We start from the raw sequence: 17,375 nt of genomic DNA, 5'->3' as shown, positions 1-17,375 counted from the left end.
ACATGGCCCTTTCTGCAACCCCTAGATTTGAGCTTTGGGAATAATGTTTTAACACATGAATTCTTGTATTTGCCTGAGTGCCCAACTCCGCTCTTAGGGCGTGATTTATGGGTGGCACGTGAGGCAGTAATTACTTTTGAGAATGGTGAACTTGTAATGAGGATACCTGAGTCCAAAACAGGGAAGATTTTAATGATAAAAGAAAAACCAATTCCTAATATTCCTAAGGAAGTAGAAGATGCAGTAAATCCCTCCGTATGGGAAATGGATGTACCTGGAAAATCTAAATTGGCACAGCCAGTACATGTAGAATTGAAAGAAGGGGGAAATGCTGTACGGATCAAACAGTATCCTATAAAACAGAAGCAAGGCAGGGAATGGCAAAGACCATTGATAAATTCTTAAAGTATCAAATTGTAGAAGAATGTGAATCAGAATACAATACTTCAATTTTCTCAGTAAAGAAGCCCAATGGTGAGTATAGACTCATACAGGATTTGAGGGGCATAAGTGAGATAACCAAAGATATTTATCCAGTGGTTGCCAATCCTTATATATACATTGTTAGCATCCGTAAAGGAGATATATAAATGGTTTACTGTAATTGATTTAAAAGATGCCTTTTCTGCATACCCCTTGACCAAGATAGTAGGAACCTATTTGCCTTTGAGTGGGAACATCCTGGAAGTGGAAGAAAGACCCAGCTCACCTGGACTCGACTACTGATGGGAGTCAGCTGGCAAAGGAGCTGGAAATCTGGACTAAAGAAAGACAGGTACCAAGAGACCAATAGCTATTGCTCCAATATGTGGATGATATTTTGATTACGACTGAAGAAGAAGCAACCTGCATAAAGGTAACAACTGAGATTTTAAATTCCTTGGGAATGGGAGGATATAAGGTGTCCAAAGAAAAAGCCCAAATTGCCCAACAGACTGTTATCTACCTGGGATGTGAAATCTCCCAAGGGCAAAGAAGGCTGGGTACTAATCATGTTCAAGCTATTTGTGATATTCCAGAGTCCCAGAATGTACATGAGCTGCGAATTTTCCTTGGAATGATCAGGTGGTGTCACCTGTGGATCATGGACTATGGACTGATTGTGAAACCCTTATATGAGGCCCAGAAGACGGAGCCGCTCATCTGGGGCAAACCACAAAGGGAGGCCTTCCAGAAATTAAAGGAAGCATTGACGACTGCTCCTGCATTAGGGTTACCTGATTTGTCTAAAGACTTTCAGCTGTACGTACATGAAAGGCAGTGCCTGGCACTGGGAGTCCTGACCCAATGACTGGGAAGCTGGAAAAGGCCAGTGGGTTACTTTTCCAAACAACTTGCACAACGTAAGTGCTAAGTGGCCCTCATGTCTGCAGGCAGTGGCAGCTACTGTGCTACTGATACAAGAAGCCAGGAAGTTCACGATGGGAAGACACATTGATGTCTACGTGCCACACATGGTAACCATCGTCCTGGAGCAGAAAGGAGGCCACTGGCTCTCTCCAAGTCAGATGATGGAATTCCAGGTAACCCTGACTGAGCAGGATGATGTGACACTAAAAACAACTAACCTATTGAATCCAGCCTCGTTTCTAGGTACTACAGCTGAGGAGGGTCCACTGGGACATGACTGCATAGAGGTAATAGAGTACACCTATTCAGCAAGAGCAGACCTGAAAGATACTCCTCTGGAGCAACCAGAATGGGAACTCTTCATGGATGGAAGCAGCTTTGTGGAAAATGGAATGAGATACGCTGGATATGCAGTAACCACAATTAACACAGTAGTGGAAGCAAAAGCATTACCACCAAATACATCTGCCCAGAGGGCAGAACTGGTTGCATTAACTAGAGCACTAGAATTGAGTAAGAGGAAAACAGTTAATATATGGACTGACTCAAAATATGCCTTTGGAGTAGTGTATGTACACAGAGCATTATGGAAGGAAAGAGGACTACTGTCCTCCCAAGGGACACATATTAAACATCAAGATGCAGTCCTACAACTGATAAATGCAGTACAAAAACCTGAACAAGTAGCAATCATGCACTGCAAGGCACATCAGTCAGGTAACTCAAAAATTTGTGAGGGGAATCGAAAAGCAGATTGGACAGCCCGTCAAGTGGCATGGGAAGTGCAGAAAACAATGGCATTGATACCGTCAAAATTTAATGTCTTTCAACTTAATTTACCTCCTAAGCCAAAATACACAGTTGAAGATGACAGACTGGCACATCTGCTGAAGGCACAGAAGAACGCAGGAAGGTGGTATGTAACCACACAAGGGCAAATAGTGGTACCCCCCTTGGTAACGAGAGAAATTTTACAAATAAGCCATAATGAGTGTCATTGGGGTGCAGAGGCATTAGTAAAATTGTTGAAGCAACACCTAATCTCGGTACAGATGCAAATAATGGCAAAATCAGTAATGTCAAAATGTGAGATTTGCTTAAAGAACAATCCAGTGGCCAGATGACAGACACAGCTAGGAAGAATTCAGGTAGGAATAGAACCAGGAGACTATTGGCAGGTAGATTTTGTAGAAGTACCCAAAGTTGGGGATATAAGTATCTGATAGTAGGGGTTGACACATTTTCTGGATGGCCAGAAGCCCTTCCCTGTTGCACAAATCAAGCAAAAGAAACAGTTAAGTGGTTACTACAGGAGATTATTCCCAGGTTTGGGGTGCCCATAGGGGTATCATCAGATAGAGGCCCACATTTTGTAGCCACAGTGGTACTGGAGGTGACTAGATTATTGGGAATATCCTGGAACCTCCATACCCCATGGAGACCCCAGTAAAGTGTACAAATAGAGAGGATGAACCAGACACTGAAAAGGCAGCTTAGTAAAATATGTCATGAAGCCAAATTGCAATGGCCACAGGCATTACCAATAGCATTGCTGAGGATTCAGATAAAGCCCAGGAGTGGAATGTCAGTTAGTCCCTATGAGATATTGTATGGTAAACCATATAAATCTCCAGACCCCAATCCAAATGTACATGTTACAGGGAAACAGGATGTGTATAATTATGTTCTGTCTCTTGGGAAAACTTTAGCACAGCTCCGGTGCACCCTTCTGTGGAACAGACCACTGAGTCTTGAGAATCCAGTCCATGATATCAAACCGGGAGACGAGGTGTACATCAAAACCTGGGATGAAGAACCATTAAAAGAGAGGTGGACTGGTCCCCATCAAGTACTGCTAACCACCTTTATGGCTGTCAAAGTAGTTGGAGTGGAACCCTGGATACACTACACACGAGGGAAGAAGGTCCTTCGTGGAGTTCAGTCGTGAGCTGTGCAAGCTGTAGGACCAACAAAGCTGAAGATAAAACATCTGTAACTGTTTTAAATGGTATCAGTAACCATGCTCATGCTCATCTTGTGGTTAATGTTAACTTTATGGATTCTAATGTCACCAGTAGGGATCACTGTTGCTTTGGGATATGGAATGCAAAAGGGTCAACCAATCGCTCTTCATTCTAAAATGGAGAGAGAGATACAAACAGGAAAACAGGTAATGGAAGTCCCTAATGCAATTCAGGCTAAAAATGTGATGATTGGATTAGTCAAAGACTTTGCCAAAATGCAAAATATCAGTAGAATGACAGCCTGTCTGCCAATACCAAAAGCAGCAGGAGACCCAATAAGTTGAGGGATCATAACATCAAAATTACCTGATACAAAAGAGAACAAAACAATTAAATGTAAACAGGTACCAGAATCAAGGGTTGTGGTCAAAGAGTTTTGGAAGATAACAGAAAGTGCCTACATGAAACACATGAGGAAACAGGACTGTATTTTAACTCAGGGAAAAGTAGGACAAATCAGAGTGGTGGGTTAAAGATCAAGACCTTGCCAAATGGGAATGCTGGTTACCATACTATCAAAAGATTAAAGAAAATGCTACAGAGAGCACAGTGGTGTAGAAGTGTGAAGAAAAGAATTGGAGAGGATTGGAACCCTGGGACAGTGCATGGTCTGTGAGTATACTCCAGAAATTCCAATATATGGCAAGCACTCCTTGGTGCATTAAATGGAAAGGCCCTGAGAATGATACAGATTCAGCAGCAATAAACACTGGAACTACTAGCAAAAAGGAAACAGATAAAGTAAGTTGGTGAGCATGTAGTAAGATCTATGATTGCACTTCTGACAGTCTGGAGATAAAACAATGGTCACCGTTGGCAGTAGCCTTATGAATTGGTTGTGCTTGCAGGGGAATCAGATACAAACAAGACAAAATAGAATCCAGGATCTTAGTAGGATGTAGCAGGAGTACAATACAAAGTCCAGGACAATTTGTATGGGGAACAAGTGATGGTACGTGGATGACACACTTGCCAGTAGACGGGGAGGTAAAGGAAATCACTATGGGCCTTCCCACTTTATGTCCAATTTGGAAAAGGTCCCCATTTAATGGGAGCCATGAGCTCCTGCAGATAAGAACAAAATGAGATGTCCCAAATAATAAAAACTAAGATGATACCTGGCAAGAACACTCTAGTGGAGTAAAACTCGGGTGGGCCCTAGAATCTTTGTTTGGTGCTGTTGCAAGTTATTGAAATAGAGAAATGCTGTATAAAATCACAGGTCAGATAGACAGATTAACAAGAGTTGCACGAGGATTTAGTGAACTCAACATGCAGTTACAAGCCACTACCAAAATGACTTTACAAAATCGATTGGCTTTAGATATGTTACTCCTGAAAGAACATGGAGTGTGTGAATAATTAAAAGGACAAATTGACCATTTCTGCATCCACATCCGAAATGTAAGCACAGATGCAGACCATGCTATCAGCCAGTTGAAGCAAATAGAGCATGAGGCACAAGAGGAGCAAAAGGATTTATCTACTGCCTGGTTAGACAAAATTTTTAAAGGGTTAGGATAGAATGTGAGTTCATGGGTGAAGTCTATCCTTGAAAGTTTGATAATTTTACTAATAATATTTCTAGCAATCTGGTTAGTTTATAGGATCCTAAAAGGAGAAATACAGAGAAGGACATCCTGGAACAGAACAATAATGAAGGTGCTGACATGAGACAAGGCTCCACCTCCAGCATCTTCGATCTGTAATAACTTCCATAACCAAGCCCGTACCAATCATGGATTTGAAGCTGAACATCCAGTATAGACTCTGAAGATGAATGGACTGTATTAAATGAAAGCATTTACACTTAGTAGATTTAGAGTGAAATACTTTCAAAGGGAAGAATGATAGTATAGGGTTAAAATTTATTTCTGCTGACGCAAAGCTGGGGAATAGAACCTCAGCTTCACTGCAACCAGGATGTTGCTTTCATGCTATTGTTTTAACCAAATCAAGTATAACTTTGCCTGGGAAATCAGGGGAGAAGGGGGGATGAGAACGATTTGTACTTAGGCCTTAGAAATAAAGCTACTCTCTACTAGGTCGGGTGGAACTGTACCTAATCATCATATGATAGATGATATAATTGTAACGATTGTTGGTAGCTGAATGTGATTATTACCTTAAACCAGAACCGTGAGAATCACAAGGGAAGATATTTACCAAAATTCATGCTTGGGTGTATACAATACAACAATGGGGGGCTTAATGATTAACATAGAGTTGTATAACGAAAAGTATATAAAACTATACTTTTTGAGCCCTTGTCAGAATTGGATTTGGGTCTGTACCCCGGTTCCCAGAGCTCTTCAATAAAGCACCTCATATAATCATTCTGTGATTATGTGTTTCCTACGCTAACAGCCACAGGAAGCCAGAATACAGCAGTAATTGTAAATAGGTCACATCCAAACAAATGCAAAGATGGCAGCTTGCATCCCAAAAAATCCTCCAGTTTGGGCTGTGTTTATAAAAGGACAGGGGCCACATAATTTTTTTCTCTTTTACGCAATTATAGAAATCAAATGGAACTCTTTTTGATTTTTATAGATTGATGTAATTTTCAGATTGCCAAAATCCTTAGAGTTCCGTGGGCTCCTTTTAGAAAAGAATGATAAATAATTAAGTTAACGATAAATTATTCCAATGAGAACCTTAATGACAAAACCATTAAATACCAAGATCTATCAGAGAACTGGCTGCAGTTATTACTACTGGGTGATGATAAAATGCTCTCAGGAATTTGGACAAGTTATTATAAATTGTATTCTTAAAAATATCTGAAGAAAGAGAAGTCGTTACAGTGGATTAAAAATCTTAGTTGAAAACCAATCCTTGAGTCAGATTTTGACATTTAGTCCTAAAGAATCAATCTTTAAAGCAATTACTGACTTCTAGCTCTTGTAAGATGCTTTCTCCAGAAAGGTATTTTGCTCCTTTAAGACTTTTAGCACATACAGTAAAAATCAAATTCTACAAAAGGGGTTAAGCTATTTCAGCAAGGAAAGTTAAATTAAAATTAGAATAATGAAGAAATAAAAGACCAATGTGATACTTTTTATTTTCCTCCATAAATGAAAATGGATGCTAATTTAGATGCTAAAGATGGAAGAAACCCAGAAGAATGCAAATGATTTCACTCAAAATGGTTCATAGACAGGCAGATGTTTGAAATTTTCATAGTTTACACTTATGATTGCCACAGTCATTAATTTTTATTTGTTTGTACATCCTCAGTGTGGAATAAAGAGCTCCAGGTAAAAAAGAAACCTGTGGACTACTGTCTATATTAAAGGATTTGTTAGTTTTCTCCTAGAAACTATGCAGTGGAAAATTAAGAATATAGCAACTTTAAAAATAATAGTTCCAAAAATATTAATTGCTAAAATAATTAATTCCTCTACCAGGAAATTCCACAATGCTGAGGTAATTTTGTAGACCCAAACCTGATAATTTTGTAGGACTCCTTAACTAATATGTTCAGAAAAACATGACAAAATATAACTCACTTTCATTAACAGCAAAGCAGTGTTTTTTATATCTTCTTTAGACTCTCCTCATAATGACTTTGTTCCTTCTCATTCAGAAGATCTGGATTTGCATGAATGGGATTTGGAATGCATCCTAGCAGCAGTAGGGATTTCAGCATTGTTATAAATCCAAACTCTGTTCATGCTGGAAAAGCACCTTTTCTACCTTTTTAAAATAAAGCCTACCTGCCTGGGGATGACTCACTGTAGATCTGTAAGAAAAATTCATACAAAAAATTCCTAATGCTTACAGATGCAGACAAAAAAAAAAAAAAAAAAAAAAAAAAATCAGTGCATTTTTGGGTGTCTGCAGATGCCTGAAGTGCATGATATATTTGTCTATCAAAAGGAACTGAGAAAACAGCTAAGCTGTTGAACATGGTGGTGTTTATCAGAGGATTCCAGTGGTCTGAACCCCCACAGCAGTTATTCACCTCCCTGCCAATTTCTTCCAAACACATTATACCTGTTTGTTGTGGTAGGAATTTCAAAGTAAAATTTAGCTCAGATGGTGGAACTGGGGGTGCACAGGGGAGAGAGGCATCTGTTCCTTTTTTTGCTTTCCCTAAAAATTCTGGGGACAAGGCAGGAATGGGGTTCCTCAGTTCCTTCACTGCCTTACCAAACCCTATCAGGACTCAGAAAAATGGAAAAGTTTTAAGAAATACAGAACCACTGAGTGCACCTCACAGAAGGAAGGGAGGTCACACCTTAATTTGCTTGGGGGACTTGTGCCTTTTCTGTTCACTGGATCACCTGACAGCTTTGCTGTTACCTGGGGTGAGGAGACACAGAGCAATAACTAACAGGAATTTAAAAGCTCCCTTGTCAGGCATTTGGTCTGGAAATCAGTTGTGCCAAATATTTTCTAAATATTTATATCCCACTATATTGCACACCACCTAATAACAAGTAATTCTGCTCTGACTGCAGTAACCCCTCACAGGAACCAGGACAGATGTTTCCCCTCATGACTCTTCAAATAGATAAGCAAAGCCATCTGGATATTTACTTGAACTTGCAAAGTTTGACCTCTCTTCATATTTGCATTAAAAAAAAAACAACCCAGCTTGTGTAAACCCAGCTTTTTTTAAGGAAGCAGACTATCATCTTTTCATATTTTAAGTAATTCACTTTGCCTCATTAGGGAATTAATCAAGGGAGCTTGTTTGATTAACATGGAAATCAGAAATTATTATTAGACAAAAATGTGCTGGAATATCATAAGACTTTTCTGTCACTGAATGGGAAGCTCATCATTAACACCTGTAGCTGATTCACTCTCATTAATATTTGAACTGCTCGTAACAATAATTGATGATGGAAAACCAAATGTTCTCCCATTATCTTATATAGTTATTTTCATTAACTAACGGAAAAAACACAGCAAGAATCCAAGAAGAAGCAAGATCCACTACTGGAAGAGAGGCTTTACTGAGCCTTTCTTAAAGGCAGAATCTGGAGAATATGTAACATGTGGCACTTAGTTTGGGAACAGAAGGACATCTTTTGGGGAAAGAAGTTCAAATTCTCATGACATCTTTTGTCCTTTTTTTTTTCCCCCCCCTTCTTACATTTCCTAACACAGAATGTGCTGAAACACAGATCGTGTGACCTGGCACTACATTTACAGAATTACCTCCACCTAAAATGAGCTCTCATTATGACTCATATTTACAATTCAGCAGACACCGAGGGTATTAATTCAATGACTGTCTTCACACAAATAAATTAGTGCTGAAATGATTTCATTGTGCCAGGCTCTTGACACACTTAATTTCAAGCATGTAATCTGACAATGAACAGTATGAAAGGGCATTAGGCTGCTGATCATGTATTTAGAATCAAAGTATATTTGGGGTTAAAGGTCATTTAGTCCAATTTCCCCCTGCCAGGAGCAGGGACATTCTCAAGTGGGTTGCTCTCAGCCCTGTCCATCCTGGCCTTGGACACTTCCAGGAATGGGGCAGACACACCTTCTCTGGGCAACCTATGCCTATGTTTCACTGCAAAAAAATGTCTTTCTTATATCTGGTCCAAATCTCCCCTCTTTCAGTACAAAGTCGTTGCCCCTCTACAACAGACCCTACTAAAAAGTCTGTCCCCATCTTTCTTCTGTGCCCTTGAAAGCACAGGATCCATCATTCCAAAGAACCTCAAGTGAGAAAATTAAACTACTTTAGTTGAAACCATCAGCTGTTTCAAGAGAATATAAGAAACATGTAATACAACAGATTTATTACAGATATTTCTGTGACTTCTTGCTCTGGCATAGCAGTGGTTTATGCCTTAAGGAGTTGTTTCTCTTTCTGGTCTTCATTTCCTCTGTCTGTGGAGAAAAAGGAATTCTGTCTCAGCCCCAGCTGGCTGAGTTAACCAAACTGAAATCCTTAAATAATTTCTCTTCCTATGAGACAGATGACACATTTTCCTTTTTACCCATTACATTTCTTTATTGCTCCTATCTAACTTAACACCTTTGATAGCTGTAAATAACCTGAAGATCACACAGTATTTTAGACAAGATAATACTAATGTCAAGACAATGGTATCCAAACTCAGTTTCTCCTGGAAACCTGTTCCTGATTAATTCCAAGTTCATCTTTGCCATTTTCAGTTACATCAGCTCTGTGGTGCTCAGTTGGTATGGGATTAATTACTACATTCTGATTCCTGGAGTCTTGCCAGGTGCTTCTGAGTAACGTCGAGCTTTCAACAGGAATTACTAAAAACCTTATTATTGTTTTCTGTCCTATGAAATAACCTTCAAATCCAAACCTCAACCAAAAAAAAAAAAAAAATAAAAAAAGCAAAAAAAAAAAAAAAAAAAAAAGAATAGAAGACAGAGAAATTCAGTTTTCCCTTGTTTACAAATCACTTCTCTATCCAGAAGTAGACAAAATATTTTACAGGTGGTCAAGTAGATGAATCGATATTTATTTGATCTTCAATATTTTCATTGTCTGAAAAAACTATCCAAAAAGGAACATTAACACAATTTAATTTTCATAATTTTATGCTGAAAAAGAATTACAATATAAAATCTACTATTTTAACTAAGCAGCAGCAAATACACCACCTAAGGAGTAATTTTTAATTTTGCAAACAAAGATGTGCTACGATGGCATCTTTAGTACTTCTTTATAATTTTAAGGGAGAGGAAGTAAAAATCTACAAGGCACTGGCAGAATTGGGGCCTGTTGTTGTTGCAGGAAAAAATAAAGAGTTAGGGTGGCAGTAATTTAGAATGTATAACTTGTTCTTAAAGTTTCTTACACTGTTTTATTAAAATCTTATAAGAAGAACAAGCAGAAAAGCAAATAAGGAAATCGGATAATGATTAAATGATCTTAACAGACAGTGGTGAATTGCCTGCTTTAATTAATTTCTTGCTTAAAGTACTATTATTTTTTCTTTGATCTTTGTAATTGTATTACAGAGTGTTCCTTGGTTAGACCAGATTCCACGTAGAAAGGCTTTTATTTCTCACTCTTTCAGTTGTTGCATTGCATAATTTGGAAGCAGCTCTCCTTTACACTGAACACTCCTGAACATTCCACTGTACTCCTGAACACTTTTTAACTCTCAGCTCCATTGAAAAGCTATTGGAAAAGTCAAGTAAAACTTTAAAAAGTTGTGACCATTCCCTGGGGAGTCTGTTCAGTGCCCAACCACCCTCTGTGGGGAGATTTTCCTGAAATCCAACCTAACCCTCCCCTGGAACAGCTCCAGTCTCTGTAGTCTCATTTTTACTCTTTCAGCATCACAATTCTGCCCTACCCATGAGTGAATCCTTGCCCTGGACAGCTCCATTAATCCCTGTGAAAAATGCAGAGTGCCACAGTTGGGAATTTAAAGAGGATGCTGAGGAGGGTCATGCATTAGGATGACAAACTGGAAGTGCTCAAATTATCCACCTTACTAAAAAAAAGTGATGAGTTAATTTGATTGCATCCTGAAAATACCTAAAAGAGAAACCTGCTCTCCAATTATGAGATAAAAATACATCAAGATCAAAGGACCGGAAGCTTGTGCCAGACAAATATAGACTACAAATAAAATGACTTTTTTTTCCCCCAGCAATGAGAATAATTAACTACCGGAACAATTTATTACAGGTTGTGGGTACATAAAGGAAAGTTTTAAAACTCAAATGTTCATATTAAATGAATATGAATTTATCTAGAAAATACACTGGCCTAGTTCAGTCAAAATCAGAATAAATGGTGCTGGTAGTCAGCTATAGGATTGGAATCTGCTAAAAGGATCTATATTTTCTCTGCTCAGGGAAGTATCTCCAGCAGCGGCAGGACAAAATGACATTTTCTAATCATCTTCAGAACAGGTTCTTCCAAACACATTGTGTTGAAGGGGATTAATATTTGATATAATAGAAAATATTGGTGCCAAAATGCTACAGAAATATCAATTTTAAACAAATGTCTTGGTTAGGATAACAGAAAAAAAATCTTCTCTGGAAAACCTGTAAGAACACCAGAGGATCTGCAAGTTCTCTGACCTCCCAGTCATTAATTTCAAATGGGTTACACCCCTTCTTATGAGCTAATATTAGAATATTGATTATGTGGAAATGTAATGAGCTGTTGCCTTTGAATTATTCCAGTCCACTAATGGAAATATTGCTAATTATAGGCAAAATATGGATCATCATAACATGATAACTCGGGGGAAGGAGGAGCACAGCTGAGGGTGTTTTGCAGCAAGGAGTGCCAGAAGTGACTTAAAGGACACACTTGAAGATCTAAGGGATATTTAAAATATTAAAACTCCTAATCCATGAGGGGTGAGACTTGGACATGCTCCTCTGAACCACACAAACACTCACTATTACTGCCTGATTTTCCAAAATGAAGATATAATGAGACTTTTCCAGCCATTTCAAAGCAAGAATAAATTTCCAAAAGAACCAGTGCCATTTATCTCTTTCCTTGGCTTGTTAGAAACTTCAGAATGAATAATTAATATATTATGTTGGGTTTTTTAGAAAAAAAGTCATTTATGGCACTTGACTCAGCTGTTGGTTCTGTGCCCTCATGTGGAAAGGGATTACAAGTATCAACCACCTTGAACCTGCTGTAATAACAGACATGGAAAGAGTTGCTAAAAAAGCCAGTTCTTGAGAAGCTGAATGGGGGATTTCACCTATGGGAGTAAAGATTAAATCAGATCTGTCACTTGAAGAGTGTGTTTGATGGAGAAAGCCAGTCTAATGCATATTTCAGCTTGTAACTATGACAACTCTAATACAGATAAGAGCTGTGTGTTGCATTAACACTTAAAGTGCAAATGAATAAGTTATACTTCTTTTCAAGAGGAAATATTTGCTCTCTAATCATAAGATTTTAATAGCCAAACTTTCATATTTCCACTTCACACAAGTGAGAGGCAGAAAGAGATTTCTTAATATTGCTGCTGCTGTGTCTGGAGATGGGATTCAGCAGGACAAAGTGAAATAGCTAAATTAGAACTCTCTTAGGAAGTTATCATTGTCCTTGTCACTACTCATGCCTAAGAAATAATAGCCAGTGTTCCTTTCACCTGTAGCTCCAGCAACATTGGAGCTATTTAAATTGTATTTCAATTACATACTGCAATACTGAGGTTCAGCATCCACGTGCTTATGGGCATCTTAAAAATATATATCCATCCGAGAATGCCCAAATCCCAAACCTGGCAGATTTCTATCAACCCTTTAATAATTTTTATATCTTCCCCCCAACAAATTCAGAATACATGGCTGTTATAGCACTTCTGCATTGTTAATCTCGATCCTGCATTAAACAGAATGCAAAATTCTGTTCAAGAGGAGAAGTTAAACCAGCTGGCAAGTGCATAATGAGAAGTCTAAGAACTTCAAGGAAATATTTTTGGATCTCCTTGTATAAAAGAAGAGTATGATGTTGAACAACAGCTGTGCAAAATGTAAATTTGTCTTAATCCTTCTTGGCTGGTTCTGGATTCAATTTGGGCCTTTTCTTATTAAGAATAAGCAGTGAATATGATGTTTAAAAAGACATAAATAACAATAATAACAATATAGTAGGGCAAAGAAGAATTAGTACTTTTTACCACTGGGAACAGGCAAAGACTACAGCACAGAATTTCCAAAATACTTACCACAGTTTGGTGGTTGACCTGGATCACCTCATCACCAGCATGGATTTTCTTACACTGGTCAGCAGGAGACTGAGGATAAGAGAGAAAAATTTACTTTACAGAGGAAGTAGAAGAAAAGAGCAGGAATTAAAACAATGAATGCTGAAGGAGGCAAGAAAGCTGTGCCCAAAGAAGTCTTATTGCTGTCAAATAATGGTAACTGGTCATATTCATAAGGAACAATTTTTTTTCTGATAACATTTGATGAGGTAATCTAGAATTCCATTTGCCATTCCCATCTAGAATTCTGTTGGAGTCCAGGGCATTCCTCTGGATGCCCTGGAAGGTCACAGACCTTGGTAGAGAGGACTGGGACCCAAACAAGAGGGTTTGAATCCTGGCCAGGGGGATGTGGAGCCAGTCCAGGGAGGTTGCCTGGCACAGAGCCCAGGAGGACACTGCCTTTAACTTCAGTCCATGGGAACGGCTTCCAGCATTGAGAGAAGAATTGCAAACCACAAAGATGTAAAAACAGTAGTTTTGTTTAGTGTAGGATGAAAAATTATGTAGTTTTGAGTATTTAGAATGTATGTACATGGGGGACAAGATGGAGGATTTAGGGTGGTGCTGTTGGTTCTTCTTCTTCTCCCTTGGCCTCCATCTTCTGATGTGACAGTGGCACAAAGTAGTTTAAGGGGATTGGGTGAAAGTAGAAATGACCCTTTTAGTATAGGTGATAGGTATTGGCACATAACTGTAAATAACATACACGTAATTATCTGTATAAAGAGGCTGCGACCTCCCATCGAGGGGGGAATTTGTCCTGTGTCCGTGCAGCAGAACACCTCGGCCAGGCACAGAGAACATTGTAAGATAAGAATTAATAAACAACGCGAGAAACCAAGGAAAAACAAGACCTTGAAGAGTCCGTTTCATTCTCATGTCTGGCTCAGGGCCTTCAGAGGGCAAAAGACTCTCGAACCACCACCTGAATCTCGGGTGAGCAAAAGAAAACCAAACCCGAGAGAATTCCAACTGCCACTTTTGGCCTGTTGAGCTATTCCACTGTGTTTAGCTGAGCAGTCACAACCTTGTTGGGAAAACCCTGGGTGAATTCATATAATGTGGAATTAAATCTATTACGACACACCCTGGGACAGGGCTGGAGCAGCCACGTCTGGGACAGAAATCAGGACTCAGTCCTCTACAGAGCAGTGTTGCTGCTGAAGGGGACTGAAGATACTCTGCACACACAGGGTATTTATACCTTCAAATACAGCTCCAGCACCTCCAAGACAGGGCTACATGAACCATTTGAACACAGAATGTGGTAATTTACAAATGTATGTAAGGGACTTGCTCTTCAGGAGATTTTATGTACACACACTATTCACATAATTTCATGATCCTGGAGCTGAAAAACTCCCTTGTCCTAAATATAGCTTCTTCTGAGCACATGGAAATGGATTAAAACCCATTGAGGAGCCACTCAAACATGGCCAACTACTATTTTACAAATAATTTTTAGATGCTTTGATGAAATCTTAAATCTGTGAGAGAAATCAGGGACATTCAGGAGATCAGCAGGCTCAGCAGTAGAGAGCTGAGAATTCAAGGCAAATTGCACTGTGCAGTGGCTTAGGAGAGTGTTCTACTGACACACAGCACACCAACCTGACATTCAGGAGAAAAAAAACCACAAAGAATTAAAGAGCTGAGACCACCTTGGAAAATAAATCCCAGTGGAAGTTGGCTGTTCAGCCAGGAGACAGACAAGGTGGGAAGTTTACTTGTGAGATACAGGGTCAGAGAGGGGAGAGGACTGATTGTCCCTTGTCAAACAGTGCTGAAACTTTTAAAGTGAAAGAATCCTCCAGAAACAGTTCAAGTTCCCTGCTAAGCAAACAGACTCCTAAGAAAAGGACAAAAGGAGCTACTTGCAGCCAGAGGGAGTGGCCTGGCTCTAATCCTGCTGAAGAGCTGCACAGAGAAACAGCTGCTACCAAAATGTAGCTGAGTTCCTGGATGTCTCCTAAAGCCAGCCTAAACCATGAGTTGTTAAAAACAATAAACACACGAGCCATGTATCAAATGAGAAGGAAGAAAGGATTTATCTGAACTGAAAGTTGAAATGAATGAAATGTAAGAAATTCCCTTTTTTGACACAGTCTGTCATTTGTTAAGAAAGTTATGCTGTTTAAAATGTTATGCCAGTTGTAACCTGTCTGTTAAGAAAGTTATGCTGTTTGTACCAAAATTTGTACCCTCAAAACCTTATTCCAAGTTGTATACCCCCTCTAAAACCCTGGGTTCCCTTCCCCTTCCGTCGGGCTAGGCTGTCCCCATTCCCCACCAGCTCCTCGAACTGCTGGCCCCGCCTAATAGGAAAATCCAAGGACTTCCATGGTGCATCGCTCCAAACCGAAGTGCAGTTGCCGGCAAATGGACCCAAAAGCCGGGACCCAGCACAAAATCCAGATAAAAGGGAGACACTACAACACCGAGAAGACCCTCAGCTACCTAAGGACTGAATTCTGCTTCTGCCGCCTCGCCATAACCACAAAGAGACTGGGAAGAAGTGACGCCCCTAGACCACACGAGCCCAGTTGAGTTCCTGGGGATTCCCGCGAGGCAGGAACTCCCGACTCTGCTGCGGGGAGAGCAGCAGATTCGTCTGACACCTGATCCTCAGCGGCGACAGAAGCGAGAGCGGCGACAGGAGCAGCGGCGGCGCAGGCGACCCCTCGAGTTCCCCCTTGAAAGAGCTGACTAATAAAGGCCTTTCAAAGGAGCAGGTCTCCTGGCCCATTTATAACAATTTAGGGGCTCGCCGGGATCTAAGCCACGCCCAGAAGAGGACCAGGACGGGAAGGCGCAGCCCGACCTCGGACCTCCTGGACAGCTGGACATCCCGGAGCAGAGGACGACGCTCGCCAGCCTCGTGGGACACCACTGAGGAGCATCGGTAAGAACAATGAGTGGCGGGAGTGGAGACGAGCGAATGTGGAGTGAATGAGTGGGGGGCCGGCAGCTCGGACCCCCCAAGCGAGTTTGGACTGCTGAGTACCGTGTTTCCGCACCCCTGCGAGGGGGCCGGCCGGGAAAAGCAGGAAGCGAGTGAACTGGGAGAGACTGAGGCGTCTCCAGGGGCATAGGCGCCCCCCTCTGGACGTGCGGAGGAATTTAGAGAGTAAGTGGCACGTCAAAGAAGTAAGTGACAGAAAAGACTTGGGCCAATTTCAAGCGTGAAAAAGGGCTCGAGCAGTGGGAAGCACGCACCACACTGGCTGAGGTTATAGCCCGGGGTGTCACAGGAGGCTAGCGCTGGCTGGGGTAGCGGCTGGAACCCTAAGGGCGGGTTGCCCAGGCTACTTTCGGGGCTTGTGAGTTGGCACTGGCTGGGGTAACTACCAGGGTGTGGGGAGACAAAGAGAGCACTGGCTGAGGCTACGGCCCAGAGCGTCTGAGTACTGGCTGGGGTAGCAAAGATAGGCTGCTATCAGGGTGCTTTGGAGACTGGCTGGGGTAGCTGTCGGGGTGCTGGGATAAAAGAGTCTGCATTGGTCGGGGGTATCTTGGGTACGCTTTCCGGGTTCGAGAGGTAGAACTGGTCAGGGGTGCCCAGGGAAGAGGTACGCTGTCCGGGTGCAGGGGAGTAAAGGAGTGCTTGCTAAGGGGTAGTGGCTGAGGCCCTAAGGGCGGGTCACCAGGCTACCTGTGGGGCATTCCGAGCACTGGCAGGGGTAGTGCCCAAACCCTAAGAGAGGGTCCCTGGGGCTACTTACGAGTGCTCAAAGAGTGAGTGAGAGTTAAAATTTTGGCTGCCCGTCTTTAAACTTGTGTGTGTGTAGGGGCACCTTAAAGAAGTTTAATTAAAACAAAGTCAAATAATTTTGCTTTGTGTTGCCCTGAAGTAAAGTTTCTGTCAGAGTAGGAACAGCGTAGTTTTTATTTGAGACCCAGTGAAAATGGGGGCGTACATAAGTAGAGTGGAGCCAGTTGAAGAGAGAGAGAAAAAAATAAAAAATATTCCATCGGACAGTCCACTAGGACAAATGTTAGAACTATGGGAGTTTGATGAAGCCACTAAAAGCTTGGACAGGATCAAGATGATCCATTATTGCATAGAAGCTTGGCCTAACCTAAATTTACCTGCAAAATGGCCATGGTGTGGAACTAGAGACCCCTGGATGTGTTCACAATTAACTCAATACTTGAAATCTCGAGGAGATTCAAGTATTGAACAGATACTCTATGCTATCTGTTGGCAAAAACAAGTAGTCAAAAATAAAACAATAAAAATATGTAAGTTACAGCAAGGGAAACAAAGGAATGAAAAGCAGAAGAACCA

General features: G+C 40.8%; 1 protein-coding gene across 1 annotated transcript in view; it reads right to left on the bottom strand.

Moving 5' to 3' along the window:
* LOC136373455 (connector enhancer of kinase suppressor of ras 2-like) overlaps positions 1-17,375 on the bottom strand; it is a 329,371-nt gene that overhangs the window by 87,232 nt on the left and 224,764 nt on the right. Inside the window, 1 exon segment of the mRNA XM_066338352.1 lies at positions 13,046-13,114. Within this exon segment, the coding sequence (XP_066194449.1) occupies positions 13,046-13,114 (69 nt within the window).

The sequence above is a fragment of the Sylvia atricapilla genome, chromosome W, assembly GCF_009819655.1.
Source record: "Sylvia atricapilla isolate bSylAtr1 chromosome W, bSylAtr1.pri, whole genome shotgun sequence".
In the NCBI taxonomy this organism is placed as follows: Eukaryota; Metazoa; Chordata; class Aves; order Passeriformes; family Sylviidae; genus Sylvia; species Sylvia atricapilla.
Note: the sequence above shows the minus strand (reverse complement) of the source record. Positions and strands in the feature narration are given on the sequence as shown.